The sequence below is a fragment of the Cricetulus griseus genome, chromosome 5 (assembly GCF_003668045.3).
Source record: "Cricetulus griseus strain 17A/GY chromosome 5, alternate assembly CriGri-PICRH-1.0, whole genome shotgun sequence".
NCBI classification, from domain to species: Eukaryota; Metazoa; Chordata; class Mammalia; order Rodentia; family Cricetidae; genus Cricetulus; species Cricetulus griseus.
In genome coordinates, this window is record NC_048598.1 from 37094530 (window position 1) to 37108566 (window position 14037).

At 42.3% G+C, this 14037-nt stretch overlaps 1 protein-coding gene across 3 annotated transcripts in view; it reads left to right on the forward strand.

Moving 5' to 3' along the window:
- Positions 1 to 14037, forward strand: part of Cacna1e (calcium voltage-gated channel subunit alpha1 E) — a 303984-nt gene that overhangs the window by 86037 nt on the left and 203910 nt on the right. For all 3 annotated transcript variants that reach the window (XM_035445314.1, XM_027418072.2, XM_035445315.1), the window contains exons 4-6: positions 3493 to 3596; positions 4427 to 4579; positions 5627 to 5808. In XM_035445314.1, coding sequence (XP_035301205.1) covers positions 3493 to 3596; positions 4427 to 4579; positions 5627 to 5808 — 439 coding nt within the window. The remainder of the gene's footprint in view (positions 1 to 3492; positions 3597 to 4426; positions 4580 to 5626; positions 5809 to 14037) is intronic.

Sequence of the window (14037 nt, forward strand, 5' to 3'; positions counted from 1 at the left end):
CTCATCAGACTCTAAGATGGTGGACAGTGTGTTCCCAGCGCATTACTAGATGCTCAAACATACCTGTGTCTGAGTAGCATTCCAGCTTTGCTATTCTAATCTTCTCACCAGGAAACCCTAGGACCTATCAGTTATTGATTTCTGCTGATTCATTAACTTTTATCAGGGAAGATTAGGTTCAAACCATCAAACCACTGTTAAGTAACTTTTCATTGTAAGATATGAGGATAGGTTTGAGGATACAGGTGACTCTGAAGTTAACTCTGTTGTGGGTACAGATGACTCCGTTAGTTGTCTCAGGCCTGGAGAGGGGTGGATGAGAATGTCCAAGATGTGGCAATGCATTGATGGAGATGAGCACAGGGTCTGATGGGAATACAGAGTAGGACCCTTTTCCTCAATGAACTTTGAACTCTGTGAATCCCAGATTTTAACAGGTTGTTAGGGAAGCCAAGTTGTAGCTCCTTCCCTCAAAGAGTTTGTGAATAATAGAAATTAAGAAACAGCCAATGGCTGTGTATATTTTAAAAGCTGTTGCTAATCTTCCTGCACTGGAAGAAAAAAATTTCTAAGGAACAAAAAGCTTGAGGACATGAGCTATGCGAAGTCCTGGTTGGTTGTTTGGGGTGTGAGATGGATTCAGTCAAGAGTACCATTGATGGTAGGAGCGTGAGCATGTCTTATAGCTGGCTATGTGAGCCCCTGTAATAAATAACACATTCTTTCCTCTGTCTTTTATGTTGCTTTACTTATATACCCTTTCCCATGTGAGCTTGCCTGCATGCTTCCCTGACACTTGCTTCTCCATTAGCTTTTATTTCTTATTTTCCTCCTTGTCTGCATCTCCACATTTTTACTACTACTCCTGGAGTCTCATTCTCCTGTCTTCCTACCACGTTTTTCATTGTATGTTTGTGCCCTCTTTTAACATTGACTTCTGCCTATACCTCCACATTCTAAAGCATACCTGTCATACCCAGGCCTGGGGAGGAAAATTTCACTTTCAGCGGTTCTTTGTGTGATGTGAAGGAACATCTGAGTGTCTGGGTATCCTAGGAAACAGAACTCCAGTTTCTGAGCAAAGCAGATTCTTCACACTGTTTGTGAGACACAGTGAAAGGAGAGTCTCACACCTGGGCAGCAGAGGAGGCTCAGTGTTGGGTCCAGCCTTTGTTCAATGGGGAAGCAGAACAATGGCCCTGTTTTCCCTGCAGTTTCCATCCCTTTACCTATCCTTGAAGTTTCTTTCTTTTTCCCTTCGTTCTTTTCCCTTTGTCTATTTCTGTCAGAGTTTTCAGTTCCATTTTCTTCATTTCTCTTTGTTCTTTCTCCTCTTTAGAAGTTGTGCCACCCCCTTCCCTGTGTCCTTCTTTGACTTTGTAAGCTAGAATCATGAGTAGTGTCTGAGATTCTGCTCCTCCATGGCTTTTCTTTTCAGGCGACATTGTGGGAGTTGGGGTCAGGAAAGATGGAGAGCGCTTAGAAAGCTTGCCTCTGACAAGTTGTTTATGACATCAGTAGTACTTTGTTTTTGATTTTGAGATTATATGAGTACAAATTACATAATATATTTTTCATTTATGTATGCATTTTGTGTGTACGTGTGTTCATGTGTGTGAGTGAGTGCAAGCACAAGTTTTTATGGTGCTTGTGTGGGTGTCAGAGGACAGTTTCCATTTATCAGTCCTAAGGTCTGTTCTACACTTTGTTTGAGACAAGCTGGTGACCCTGGCCTTTCAGGAACTCACCTATTTTCTGCCTCCCATCTCATGATCACTGGGCTTGCAGGTGTGCCTTACCATACGTGCATTTTCAACATGAGCTCTTGGGGTTGGAAGTGGGGTTCTTATACTTGCAATGTAAGCATTTTACAAAGTGAGCCATCTCCCCCAGTCCAAAGTATAAAACTCAAAAGCTGAAAGAAATCTCCCTTACTAGTTCCAATAATCTAAGTCCAGTGTGGGCATTCTGTTTGTGTCCCAATGTGAGCTATGCAGCATTAAATGTCTGAATACTGCTAATGTTGGGAGTGTTCTGCCATGCTGAGGAAGCCTGTGGGGTTAGTAGCTAGTGTTGTGTTCACAGCCATCTCTGAGATTCTGTCATCCTGGATTGGCATTCTCAGTACCTGTTGATCTTGCATCTGCTTCCTAGAGCCATAAGGCCTTTCATATGGTTCTCTTTGCCTACATTTAAAATCTTTCAGAGAGGTTTCACAAAGAATAGTTAAATCAACCATTCTTGCTACTATGCAGTTTTCCAAATGAGTCATTTCCCAGTGCTTCTGGATCGAGGGGCTAATCTTGGAGAAGTTAGGAGGGATAAAACTTATTATTCCACAAAACAAAGAATAAGCTAGCAAATTTAAGTCAATATTATTGATCTTGTGTCAGAAACAATGTCAATTTTGTACTTCATAGTTGTCAGTGCACTTTTATTTTTGAGATAGAATCTCGCTGTGTAGCCTAGTCTGACCTTGACCTTGTAGTTCTCTTGGCTCAGTTTTTATAAGTGCAGTCATTAAAGGCATGCATGACCATGCTTGGCCCATAACATGCTTCATCTTCGACACAGTGTCATTTTGTATCTAAAACTAGGTCATTGTGCTCCTCTATTTTATAGATGAAAAAAATCAGGCACCTAGAAGTTGAGTGACTTGTGTCAAGTGGCTAGTTCTCTGGGCCAAGACTTAAGCCTAATTCTTCTAATGCTTAGTCCTCTGCTGTGCTATTCACAAGTATGTGTGTGCCCTTGTCCCTACAAAGGATCAGCATTGCCATTAGGTTATATGCAATGCATTGTCTCATTAACTCTTGCTCTACACAATCTGATAGTATCCTTGTGGATTTGTGTATGTGTACACGTGTGTTTCTGGGTATGACTGTAGAAGGCGGGACAATGAAAGCAAAGAAGCTCAGTCTAGGTCCAAGAATGGTTTGGGGGCAATTATAAAACATATTAATAATGTATGGTAACCCCGGGCATAGCTCCCAGTCATAAAAATCAGTATTATTTATTTATTTGGTAACAATTCTGAGTGTCAAGGAGGAGAAGAGTAAGTACTTCTTCACTGGAGTTAATTCAGACAAATTCCCTAAAGAGAACAGGAGATGGGAATATGGAACTTTGAAATAAAAAATATAAGGACCTGGTAACATGAAAGGAAGGGAAGGAGTTTTGTAAGGGGCAGAGGAAAGTTGAAGGACCATGTTTGGTTCAGGTTTAGGTCTTTTGTTGGAGACCATGTGTTCTGCTTATGATTTGGGACTGGTATGATGGTAACTTCTCCTTTGCAAAGTGAAACCCAGATGGCTATATTTAATTCCACTCAACACCACTGGTGATTCACCCAGGCTCAGGTGCACCCACATACAGCTGGCACTAGTTTTGTGTACTTTCCAGGCAGAGCCTGCTACAGCCCAGCCTCCCCATGAAACAGGAAGAGACAGATAGGCTATAGTAACCTTGACTCTTTTGTGTCTCCACCCACAGCATCCTGGCCACTGCAGGAACCCACTTCAACACCCATGTGGACCTGCGGACCCTCCGGGCTGTGCGTGTCTTGAGGCCCTTAAAGCTCGTGTCAGGAATACCTAGTGAGCATCTACTTTCTTCTTTCTGATTGGCTAGTATTCTGAATTGGATCCAGGGAGTAAGTCAATGTAAGATAGACAAGAGTCTTCCTGGAAGGAAATCCTTGATGTGTAGCAGTTGGGCATAGCATTGTACTCATAGATTTAACATTTCCTCATATTTAAATAATAATGGAAGATTTTTTAAAACAAAAGGAAAACAACAGAAAAGTAGATGAAGGCCATTCCTTATTGTATCACTCCAAAATCAATCTTAATTTGATGTATTTTTCCCTATGAATTTTAATATAATTGTTATCAACATATGTGTATATATTTAATCTGTTGAAATATGTGTGTTATTTTCCCAAAGTTAAAAATTCTTAGATGTGGTGTCAAAGGCTATTAGTTTGCTGCTCAGTGTTGTGCTCCTCCCACAGTGGACAGAGAGCTGGATCTGAGCAAGAATAATAGAAAGGCTAGACTTTGTCCCTATTTTGTAGGACTTGTACCCAAGCAGGGGTTGCCCTGTTTATTATCTTTGAGTAAGTAACATGATCTAATGAATTTAATCTGTGCAAGTTAGCATGTAGGAAACAGAAGGAGGGTACTATGTTAGCAACTGATCAGGAAGTGGTGAGGAGGAGGGAAAGGTGGAGAAGGAGCATAGGTGAGAGCAGTCTTCAGTTTGACTTGTCTTGGTTAGGTTACCTCTTTATGAATGGCACCTATCATCTAAGGATTAATGGTTCCCTTTCCATGGAAGACTTGCCATCCTAGGAGAGGGTAAACAAACCCACCTAGTCAGGAGGCAATGTATGAGAGCTCTGCTTTGTTCCCTTTCCTCTCCCTAGGCCTACAGATTGTGTTGAAGTCTATCATGAAGGCCATGGTGCCTCTTCTGCAGATTGGCCTTCTGCTCTTCTTTGCCATCCTTATGTTCGCTATCATTGGCTTGGAGTTCTACAGTGGCAAGTTACATCGAGCATGCTTCATGAACAATTCAGGTAAGGTCATTACTATGTGTCTCCTGTTTTCCCTCTTCTCCTCTCTGGTTATGAACAAAATTTCACAGCATTTGGAGCCTTTCTTAAAAAATATATACTCCAACTCCAGAATTACAATCAGAGACTTCCTAGTCTCTGGCCTTTGGAGATACAATCAGCTTAAAGATCCATGTGACAGTTACATTGCAAAACACATAGTCTCCTTGTTTGTGGTTGGAAGGGTTCAAATACGTGGTCTCAGCTTTTCTATTCATAGTAGACGGCTTCATAATATATACCAAAGCCATCAGTCGGAAATACATACTCTAGAGAATGGTCTTTACTAGTGGTACCCTAGAGACCAGAGTCAGATGGGGTCCCAATGGGTCTATAAAGAGAGCTTCCTTCTGTACTACATCTCACATTTGACCTCCTCCCCTCTGTGAAAGAATGAGGGAGCTCTGAGGTTGCTTGTCAATTGTACCTTGGAAACTGTGCAATACACAAAACCCCATTTCCCATACATTTGTGTCTTATTTGTTCTAAGTGGTATACTCCAGGAAGAAAATCAGGGAGGGATTGGGAGGAATCAAGGACAAGTTAAGGAATCCTAAATAAGTACCATGATTTTTATGAAAATAATATCCAAATAAGTTTTATTTCACCTTTAGTAACAAAAAATGTATGCCTGAAAAGCAAAGATTAGTAAAATAAAGTGGTCATTGGTTTACAATTGTCCCTGAGAAACCCAGGTAGAACCAAAGTCCACCCAGAATCCTGGGGTTGGAAAAATCAGTAAGATTTTGCCACTATCGCAGGGTCTTCTTGTGCATCAGCCCTGTAAATTTCTTTGGTAGTGTAAACCAAAGTAGAGCTACCCCTAAAGCATTTTGAATTGCACAAGGTTATGGGGGGTGTAGGGAGGCCAAGGTGGGAGAGGGGCTGAGGCATGATGGGCAAGCTTCTGACTATGGCAGGAGAATTGCTTGCTTGTGGCTTCCTAGGGTCATTTCCAGTTCATGCTAAGTATCACATGTTTTGTCTCCCACTCTCCAAATATATCTTCAGGTATTCTAGAGGGATTCGATCCTCCCCACCCATGTGGTGTGCAGGGCTGCCCAGCTGGTTACGAATGTAAGGACTGGATTGGCCCCAATGACGGGATCACCCAATTTGACAACATCCTTTTTGCTGTGCTGACTGTCTTCCAATGCATCACAATGGAAGGGTGGACCACTGTGCTGTACAATGTGAGTGGCTGGTGGATGAAGGGTGGGGGATAGGGTGGAATCCTGGTGCTGTTTTGGTTCCTCTGGAACAGGAAAAGCTGGGGAAAGGTTGGGTTGTTTACATTCAACCTTAGAACTTAGCAGAGCCTAGTGGGCCATGTCCCCCTTTGCTTAGCTTTTTGCCAAGTGGAAATATGTGTCTTACTGCAACTAGTAGATTGTGTTCTGTCATTCTGTCAATGGGTGAATGAACAAGTTAAATCAGACCACCTTGTTGTGGAGCGTTTGGGATCTACATGGTATAGTGGTGCACAGTGAGATGTTCTAATAGGTGTACGGTTCTCAGTTACTGTCCCCAAAGGGTTCACCATCAGTTTGGAAAGCTGTTATAGTGGTTTTCCACCCCAGCGGCCCATTAGAGTCAGCTGGGAGCTTTAAATAATATACTGCCTGGGCTTCACTCCAGGCCAATTAAGTAGGAATGTCTAGGGGTAAAGGCCTGTCATTGACATTTTTTAAAGCTTCCTAGCTGATTTTAATATGCAGCCACTGTCAAGAACTACTGCATTACATGCCCAGAGAAAGCATGGTTAATTGTGAGGCTCATTAGAGTGTTCTCTGAAAATTCAAGTTCCTAGGCTCCTGCTCTGGAGATCCTGACTTTGGGTACCTCTGTATAATTGGTGAGCTGTGCTTTGGATGGATCCCTTAGTGAGTCACACAGTCAGACACAGGCTCTGAGTTGGTATGTGAGACATAGGTGTCCAGCTGCCTGGGCAGGATCCTGGGAATCCCAGCAAGGAAATGGAAGTTAGACAAAGTAACCATGATGTCTCTTCTGCCTTTCAGAGTCTGATTTTAGTAAGTCACCCAAGGCATGGTGCAGAATCCAAGTTCAATAATGAGCATTGGGGAAAGGTATATTTTTTGATGTTTATGGAATATAAGTGGGCAGAGCAACTTGGGAAGGGAAGGTGCTTTTGAAGGATGCTATCCTCTGTGCCTTTGCCTTCAGCCACTGTCGGCCAAGGCAGATACATTTGGAGTGATGATCTGGCTCATGAGTACTCCCTTCACTTGCCTTTATCTCAAGGCTCCCACTGTCCCCTTCTGTTCTTAATTTTTCAAATCTGACCCCATGTGTACAAAACTTATTAGGTGGCCACAGTGTGACTTATACAGAAAGCAGCCACTGGGAGGATAAAGGAAAGGAACAAAGATGGTATGAGGCCTATACATGTAGGTACTTAGGAACTAACTGACCATTGTAGTCAGCTCCCTTGATCCTTAGGTTCCAATCTATGGATACTACCAGCTAAGGCTGTAAAATTTTCTATAACATGCTAGGTTATATATAGGCCTAGGATGGCAGTACCTAGAATGAACATCTGTAGACAAGTTTGTCTTTGTCATCATCTCCTGAACTTTACAGTACAACTATTTCCATATCATTTGCATTTGTATTAGGCATTTTAAGTAACAGACAAATTATTTAAAGCAATGGAAAGCTGGAAACAGTTATATGCAAATACTGTGCCATATATGGGACTTGAGAAACCTCAGATTTTGGTACTCATAGGAAGTCCGTACACCTCTGTTTTACAGATGCCAAGAAATGACTGGACTAATTTGGATCAACTCTCATACAAGATGAGCAAGATCCAACTGAGAAATTTAGCAAGAAAGAGTTATAGGCTATTGGGCAGAGGGTAGGATAGAGGTCTCCAGAACCAGGAGATGCTCAGCAAACTCTAGGTTACTGTGACCCAGAAATCCCCAGATGACACTTTGGGATTGTTAGTAGCTGTGGGAGGCAGCAGGGAGCAGGAGACGAGCATGGTGAGGACAGTCACTTCTCATTTAAGATGTAAAGATTGTCTTGAGGCAATACCCTGAAGATTAGCCAGGAACCTCAAGAAATTTATAGCACTGGCCCTGTAGTGGCTGGTGTCATTTGTGGGGCTCTGGAAGTGATGAACTTCAATTAGATGTGTAGACTCACCTAAGTGATGTGATAAATGCATGGAAAGCCCAAAAGGAGAGGTGTTGCATTTGAGGATATAGGTGTTATCTGCCATTGCTCTGGCCAAGGATCAGGAGGTACTGAGACACGCAGGCGTGAAGCCGATGAACCACTCACCACTCTTACATTAATCCATTTGTTCATTCATTATTTATTTCTACATTTATCGACTGACTGAGTGGATATGATGTATCAAGTACTGTGCTAAAAACACTAGAAAGATGGCAGCTGGGGTTGGGGGAGGGTCATGATCCCTGCTGTCACGATTCTCTCTTCAAATTCCCATCTCTCCAATTATCTGTCAGTTGTAGCAAGAGAGGCCACACAAAACAACAACGATCTTGCTCTCTCCTGCAGTTTTGATCCATGAAAGAATCAGGGAGGAAAAGAGGTCAATTACAGATCCTCTGAAACCTTTCATCACAGCAGTTCCCAGGACCACAGACTTATGCCCTCTCTGAAGTCCAACCTGTTAGTCATTGAACTGAAGCCTCCTGCTAGCCTTGGTGGTTGGATCCAGGCATAAGGGAACGGGCTGAACAATAGGGTTGGTTCTTCCAAAATAATCTGGCTACACTCAGGCAGAAAGAACTCTGTGTACTCTGAAAAACATTACTTTCCCAAGCACTGGAGCTAGGAGCAGGGCATGGAGCCAGGCCTCACTGGCAGAAGGGGTGGATACTGAGGTGTGGATAGCTGCATCCTGACTCAGGAGAAGTAACAGGAAAACGGCACTCCGTTTTCAGTGAGTGGAACAAAGACCAAGTCTACATTCGTTGAAAGAGCTGGGGAGTGATGGCATATGCCTTTAATCCCAGCACTCAGGAGGCAGAGGCAGGCAGATCTCTGTGTGTTCAAGGCTGGCCTGGTCTACAGAGGGAGTTCCAGGACATGCTCCAAAGCTAAACAGAGAAACTCTGTCTGGAAAAAAAGTCATCAAAACTGACTCCATATGGGTAAGGACCTGGGGTGTGACGCAAGAACAAGTCAGGGATGTGTAGAGGAGATGGGCACACCTTGCTGACTTAGGCCTCTTGTCACTGCAGGAGATGACTCCATAAGATGAACCAACTCTTTGGAACCAACTCTTTGGAAATAGGGCTGACTATGGTAAAACCACACCATACAGACTTTCTATTTGTTGAAATGTAACTATTCATCTTTGAAATAAAAGGGGGTTGGGGCAAGTAGATAAAATAACAGCTGAAATTCTGTAGACAAATACACCTGACGGTCCGTTCCTTGTGTTTGTTCTTCCTGACAGCCCCATTGTCAAGGCCATATGGAGACAAGTATCTAGAAATGGCAGAAAAAAATTCATATTTGAGAACTGGTTTTTTGTTTGTTTGTTTGTATGTTTTAAATCTTGGAAAACCAATGAGGTTATTGGGGTTTCTTCCTGCTGGTGTGTGAGTGAGGAGTTACTTACAAGAGCAGGGTGACAAGTCACTGAAGACCCCACGCAGCATGGGTGGCAATTTATGGAAACTACATACCTCAAGCACTCTGACCAACTTGCAGACAGTGTGGCAGACTCAACAGTGTCCTCTTCCTATTGCCTCTTCCTATTGGTTGTTAATGAGTTTATACCTTCAGAGAGGGAACTTGTAGATGTTTTAAGTTTTGCTTATTTTATGAGTGTTTTGATCACCTTCCTCCCTCAAGAATTTTTTTTCATGATTTAAACTTAGACTTTGTAATGAGAAAATGTATATGTACACAGATACAATTTACACTTTGAATTCACTTTGAACAACTAATCAACTTGCTATTGTAGTATGTATGTCTTGATATTTTACACAAGAACCACTACCTCCAGTAAAATGCAGATATTAAGATAAATTTCCCTTCTGTATTAGTCAGGGTTCTCTATAGGAATGGAGCTGAAGAATATATATATATATATATATATATATATATATATATATATATATATATGAAGGGGTTTTATTAGAGTGGCTTATTGGCTGTGGATCAGCTAGTCCAACAATGGCTGTCTACCAATGGAAAATCCAAGAATCCAGTAATTGTTCAGTCCACAGGACTGGATGTTTCAGCTGGTCCTCAGTACACTCTGAAACCCAAAAGAAGTGAGCTCTAATGCTCTTGAAGGAATGGACTTGCCACCAAGCGTGAGGGCAGGCAGGCAAAGAGCAAAAGCTTCTCTTTTCCATGTCTTTTGTATACATACACTGCCACCAGGAGGTATGGCCCAGATTAGAGGTGAATCTTCCTACATCAAAAGATCTGAGTTAAAAGTGGGTCTTCCTGCTTCAAATAATTTAATTAAGAAAAACCCGTCACAGGTGTTTCCATCTGCTTGGTTTTACCTAATTCCAGGTGTAGTCAAGTTGACAATCAAGAATAGCCATCACAACTTCTGCCACTTCTCATCCTGGGATAGTTCAACTCACCTAACTGATGTTTCCTCAGGCACAGCGCTAACAGAAGGGAGCCACTATCTACCAATCCATTGTCCCTTCTTTTCAATGATTACAACAAGTATACAAAACCAATTGGCCCTAGTTACTTACATCCAGACTAGTAAGAGAGCCATTGATATACTACGAAAATTCCTCCAGGCCGAGGACTCAATTTAACCATTTTATCCTAAATGTTGCCCCAGTTTCCTCTCCATTGCTGTGATAAATATCATAACCAAAAGCATGCCACTTAGAGAGAGGATTCATTTGGCTTATACTTCCAGGTCATAGTCCATCATTGAGAGAGGAGTTGGGGCAATGACTCAAGCAAGAACTTGAAGAGGAGCCATTTTCTGGCTTGCTTACAGTCCAGTGTTTGACTAGCTTTCTTATATAGCCCAGGACAACTGCCCAAGGAATGGGGCTGCCCACTGTGGATTGGGCACTCATATAGCAATTAATTATGAAGACAATCCCCCACAGATGTGCCTACAGGCTGCCTGATCTAGGCAATCCTTCAGTTGATACGGCCATTTCAGATGACTCTGGGCTGTGCCACATTGATGATTAAAACCAACTAGGAAATATGCAAAGGTTTTTGTCTCCTTTCTGCTATACAGTCTCTTCACAAATGCCTCTGGTGTCCTTATATCCCTTTGCCATTGACTACTCTTAGCTTCATTTATGTGTGGCTTCTCTCATTATGGTGCCACACTGTAAGGGGATTAGCCAGGGTCCCTACATGGAATTTCCCCAGGCTTAGTTTAGTCTCTATCAAAATTTCAACTCTCCTTGGTCAAATTCCAACTGTATTCTTGGCTTCCATTCCTCCTGTGGTAAAAAGAATACAAAACAGTTCAGTTCTGCTGGCTGCTTCTACCTGTTTGGACTACAGCTCCCAAAGGTCTCCTCAACTCACAAACTCTCCCTGGCACTTACTAATTTAATTGATTTTATTTATCCTGAACCTGATAGGTGTTCTTTTTCTAGCACAGCATGTTCTTTCCCTGATCAGCGCAGTTCACTCAGCAAATGTTCCTTTGGCTTGAGTCTTAACTTTTAATCCTCCTCATTGAGGCTAGATGTGGTCTGGAGAATCACTCTCTCCTGATTCAGTCCTGAGTTTCCTTCCTCTTTGTCATTCTTGTTTTATGCTGTCGGCTAACTGTTTTCTTGCTTTAGGATTAATACTCTGATTGCCAAGGTTCTTAGTCCCTATCTGCAGTTATCCAGGTCTCTGCTGTCAATGTCCAGGTTTTCTGTTAGTTTGTTTTGCATGTCTCTAGCTGGTTTTACTTCTCTTCTACTTGCTGTTGATACGGATGTAGATATGGAGCTGTGCTGTTTTCTCAGCGTTGTAGTTTGGCTGTATCTGCATAGGATGCTCTGAGCCACTGTGGTAGAGAAAGTCTTTGAAGATTTTACTGGCTTTTTGGCAAAAAGAGGCAACTTATAATCTGGGTGTTTTTGAGAGCCTTCTTCGGTCCCCAGAAATCCTTTGGTTTATGTCACTGGCTCTCTTTCATCCTGCCTTCTAGCTGTACAGTTAGTATTTGTTGAATTTGTTAACATCTGTTAACTATTTGCTTCACTGAGATTTTACTCAGGTATATGATATGCAAACATGTTGGGGAAAAAACTACCATATCCCAGAGCTAATGAAAAAAAGATTTCTTTTTGAAGTAACTCTGCTGTTGCAGTATCTATAGAAGACACTACAGGCTGAGGGATGAGAGACTAGGGACCGTGTCTTATCTTTGCTTCAGTTATCCATCCTGTGTCACTTCCTCAGCATGCTTTGATGATAGGAGGATATCTGTCAAAGCTCATTTGACAGATGAGTGGCAGGAGCAGTGATCCTCTCATGAAGCTAGGATAATGAGGTACCCCATCTGATCTAGGAGCTGACCTCGGATCAGGTGGCTAACATCTGGGAGCACTTGGAGACATTATCACTGGTGCTCTGGAATGGACAATTCTTCTTCCCATTTCCCATCTGCCATCTGTACCTCTCTGGTCCCGTGAATGACCTTGTCATGTAGGTGATACTTGGATTCTAATACCTCTGTGTGTTCACCAGTGACTCATCTGATTAATGGGAAGATTAATTAGTGGGTCCTGGAAGCAGGTCTGCCCCCTTTTCTATAAAGGCAGAGGTGAAGTGTCCTTCAGGAGGAGCTATAACTTCCTCACCATTACTCCCAAGTACCTGGCAGCAAGTCTTACTCCAAGTTCTTTAAGGGGGAAAGGAAGTTGAGAGAGATGCTTCCAGAACTCACAGTAAAGGCTTTTCTCTCCTCTCTATACTCTCATAGGTATTTACAGACTCATACATTAACTTATTAACTTGTTGAATATTTATTATGTGCCAGGACTATTGTAGGTGCTGAGGATATAGCAAGTTCTCACATTCATGGACTTTTCATACTAACGAAATAAGTTCAGAATAAATAGCAAACATATGGAATATATCAGATAGTGATAGATGCCATGGAAAAACTTAAGTGGAAAAGGGTAAAGGTGTCTTCACTTTTAAAGGAAGCTGTCAGTGGGACCATACTGAGAAGATGGCATCTGAGTGAGGACTTGAATGTGGTGAAGGAATGAGCTAAGTGGCTTTGTTTGTTGGTTTTTGTATGTCCCACATAGCTGGGACAGTATTGCAAAGACCCTGAGATGAGTCTGTGCTAGTTACATTTGCAGAAAATCACAGAAGGCTAGCATGCTGGAGTACCATGAGTGATAGGTAAAGTGATATAGAGTGAGTAGCCAGTTCACATGGATCTGGTGACCACTTTAAAGACTTTTTTTAAACATCAGTGAGATGGAGAGCAATGTGGGGCTGGTGTTGGAAGACAGAAGTGGCATGGCCTATGTTGAAGTCTAAAGATCCAAATTCTTTGCTAAGAACAGACTCTAAAGGAGCAAGGCTAGAAGGAGGAAGATGAGTTAGGAGGTCAGTGAGCTGATCTAAGGAGGCAACACTGTAGGAGGTAAAAGATGGATGGTTCTCGGTGTGTGATTAAGATTGACATGGCATTCTCTGGTTGGCTTGTTATAAGAGTGAGAGAAGGCAGGGCACTGAAGTTATCAGTTGGGGTAGATAGTAGCTTGAATAAAGATTAAGAATTGAGTTTGGGCATATTAACTTTGCCATGCTTATTTGATGTGGTAGGAAGACTATGAAGTCGAATAAATGGGTTCAGTGTGGGAGATTTTCAGGCCGTGTCACTTTGGGAGGCTTTCAGCGTATGGATGGTAGTTGAAGTTATGAGACCCTAAAGGAAGTGAGTATAGAGAGCAGAGGGGATTCTACCACTGAGTTCCAAAGGTAAGGTGTTGGGGAGGTAAAGAATCACAACCACATAGCAACTAAGAAGCAGTAGCAAGACAGTGTGCTGTCCTGAGGCCAATGGAAGAGAGTACTAAGGAGAGGATTAGACAATCAGTTCTTTGAAACACATACCCCCTGTTGTGTCAGCATCATGCGAGACAGATGCTGTCCTGTGTCACCTTGTGACCAATTTCTTAGAGATTTGTATGTTATATGTGTAGGTTCTCTTTAACTCACATCCATATTTCTTCTTTCAAAAACTCTTTGTTCATTTGAGTCAAATGCTTCCAGTGGACCAAATAAGATGCAGGCTGGAAATGAACCATCCTAAGGCAGGGACAGTTAAGGGAGTGTGGTTAAAGGGGACAGGGGCTGGTTCACTGGCAGATCAAGTGTTGGGAGGTTGTACAAATTCTCTTTCAATTCCTGCTATTTTCTCAGTCAAGTAGGTACCGAGGTCATCAGCAGAG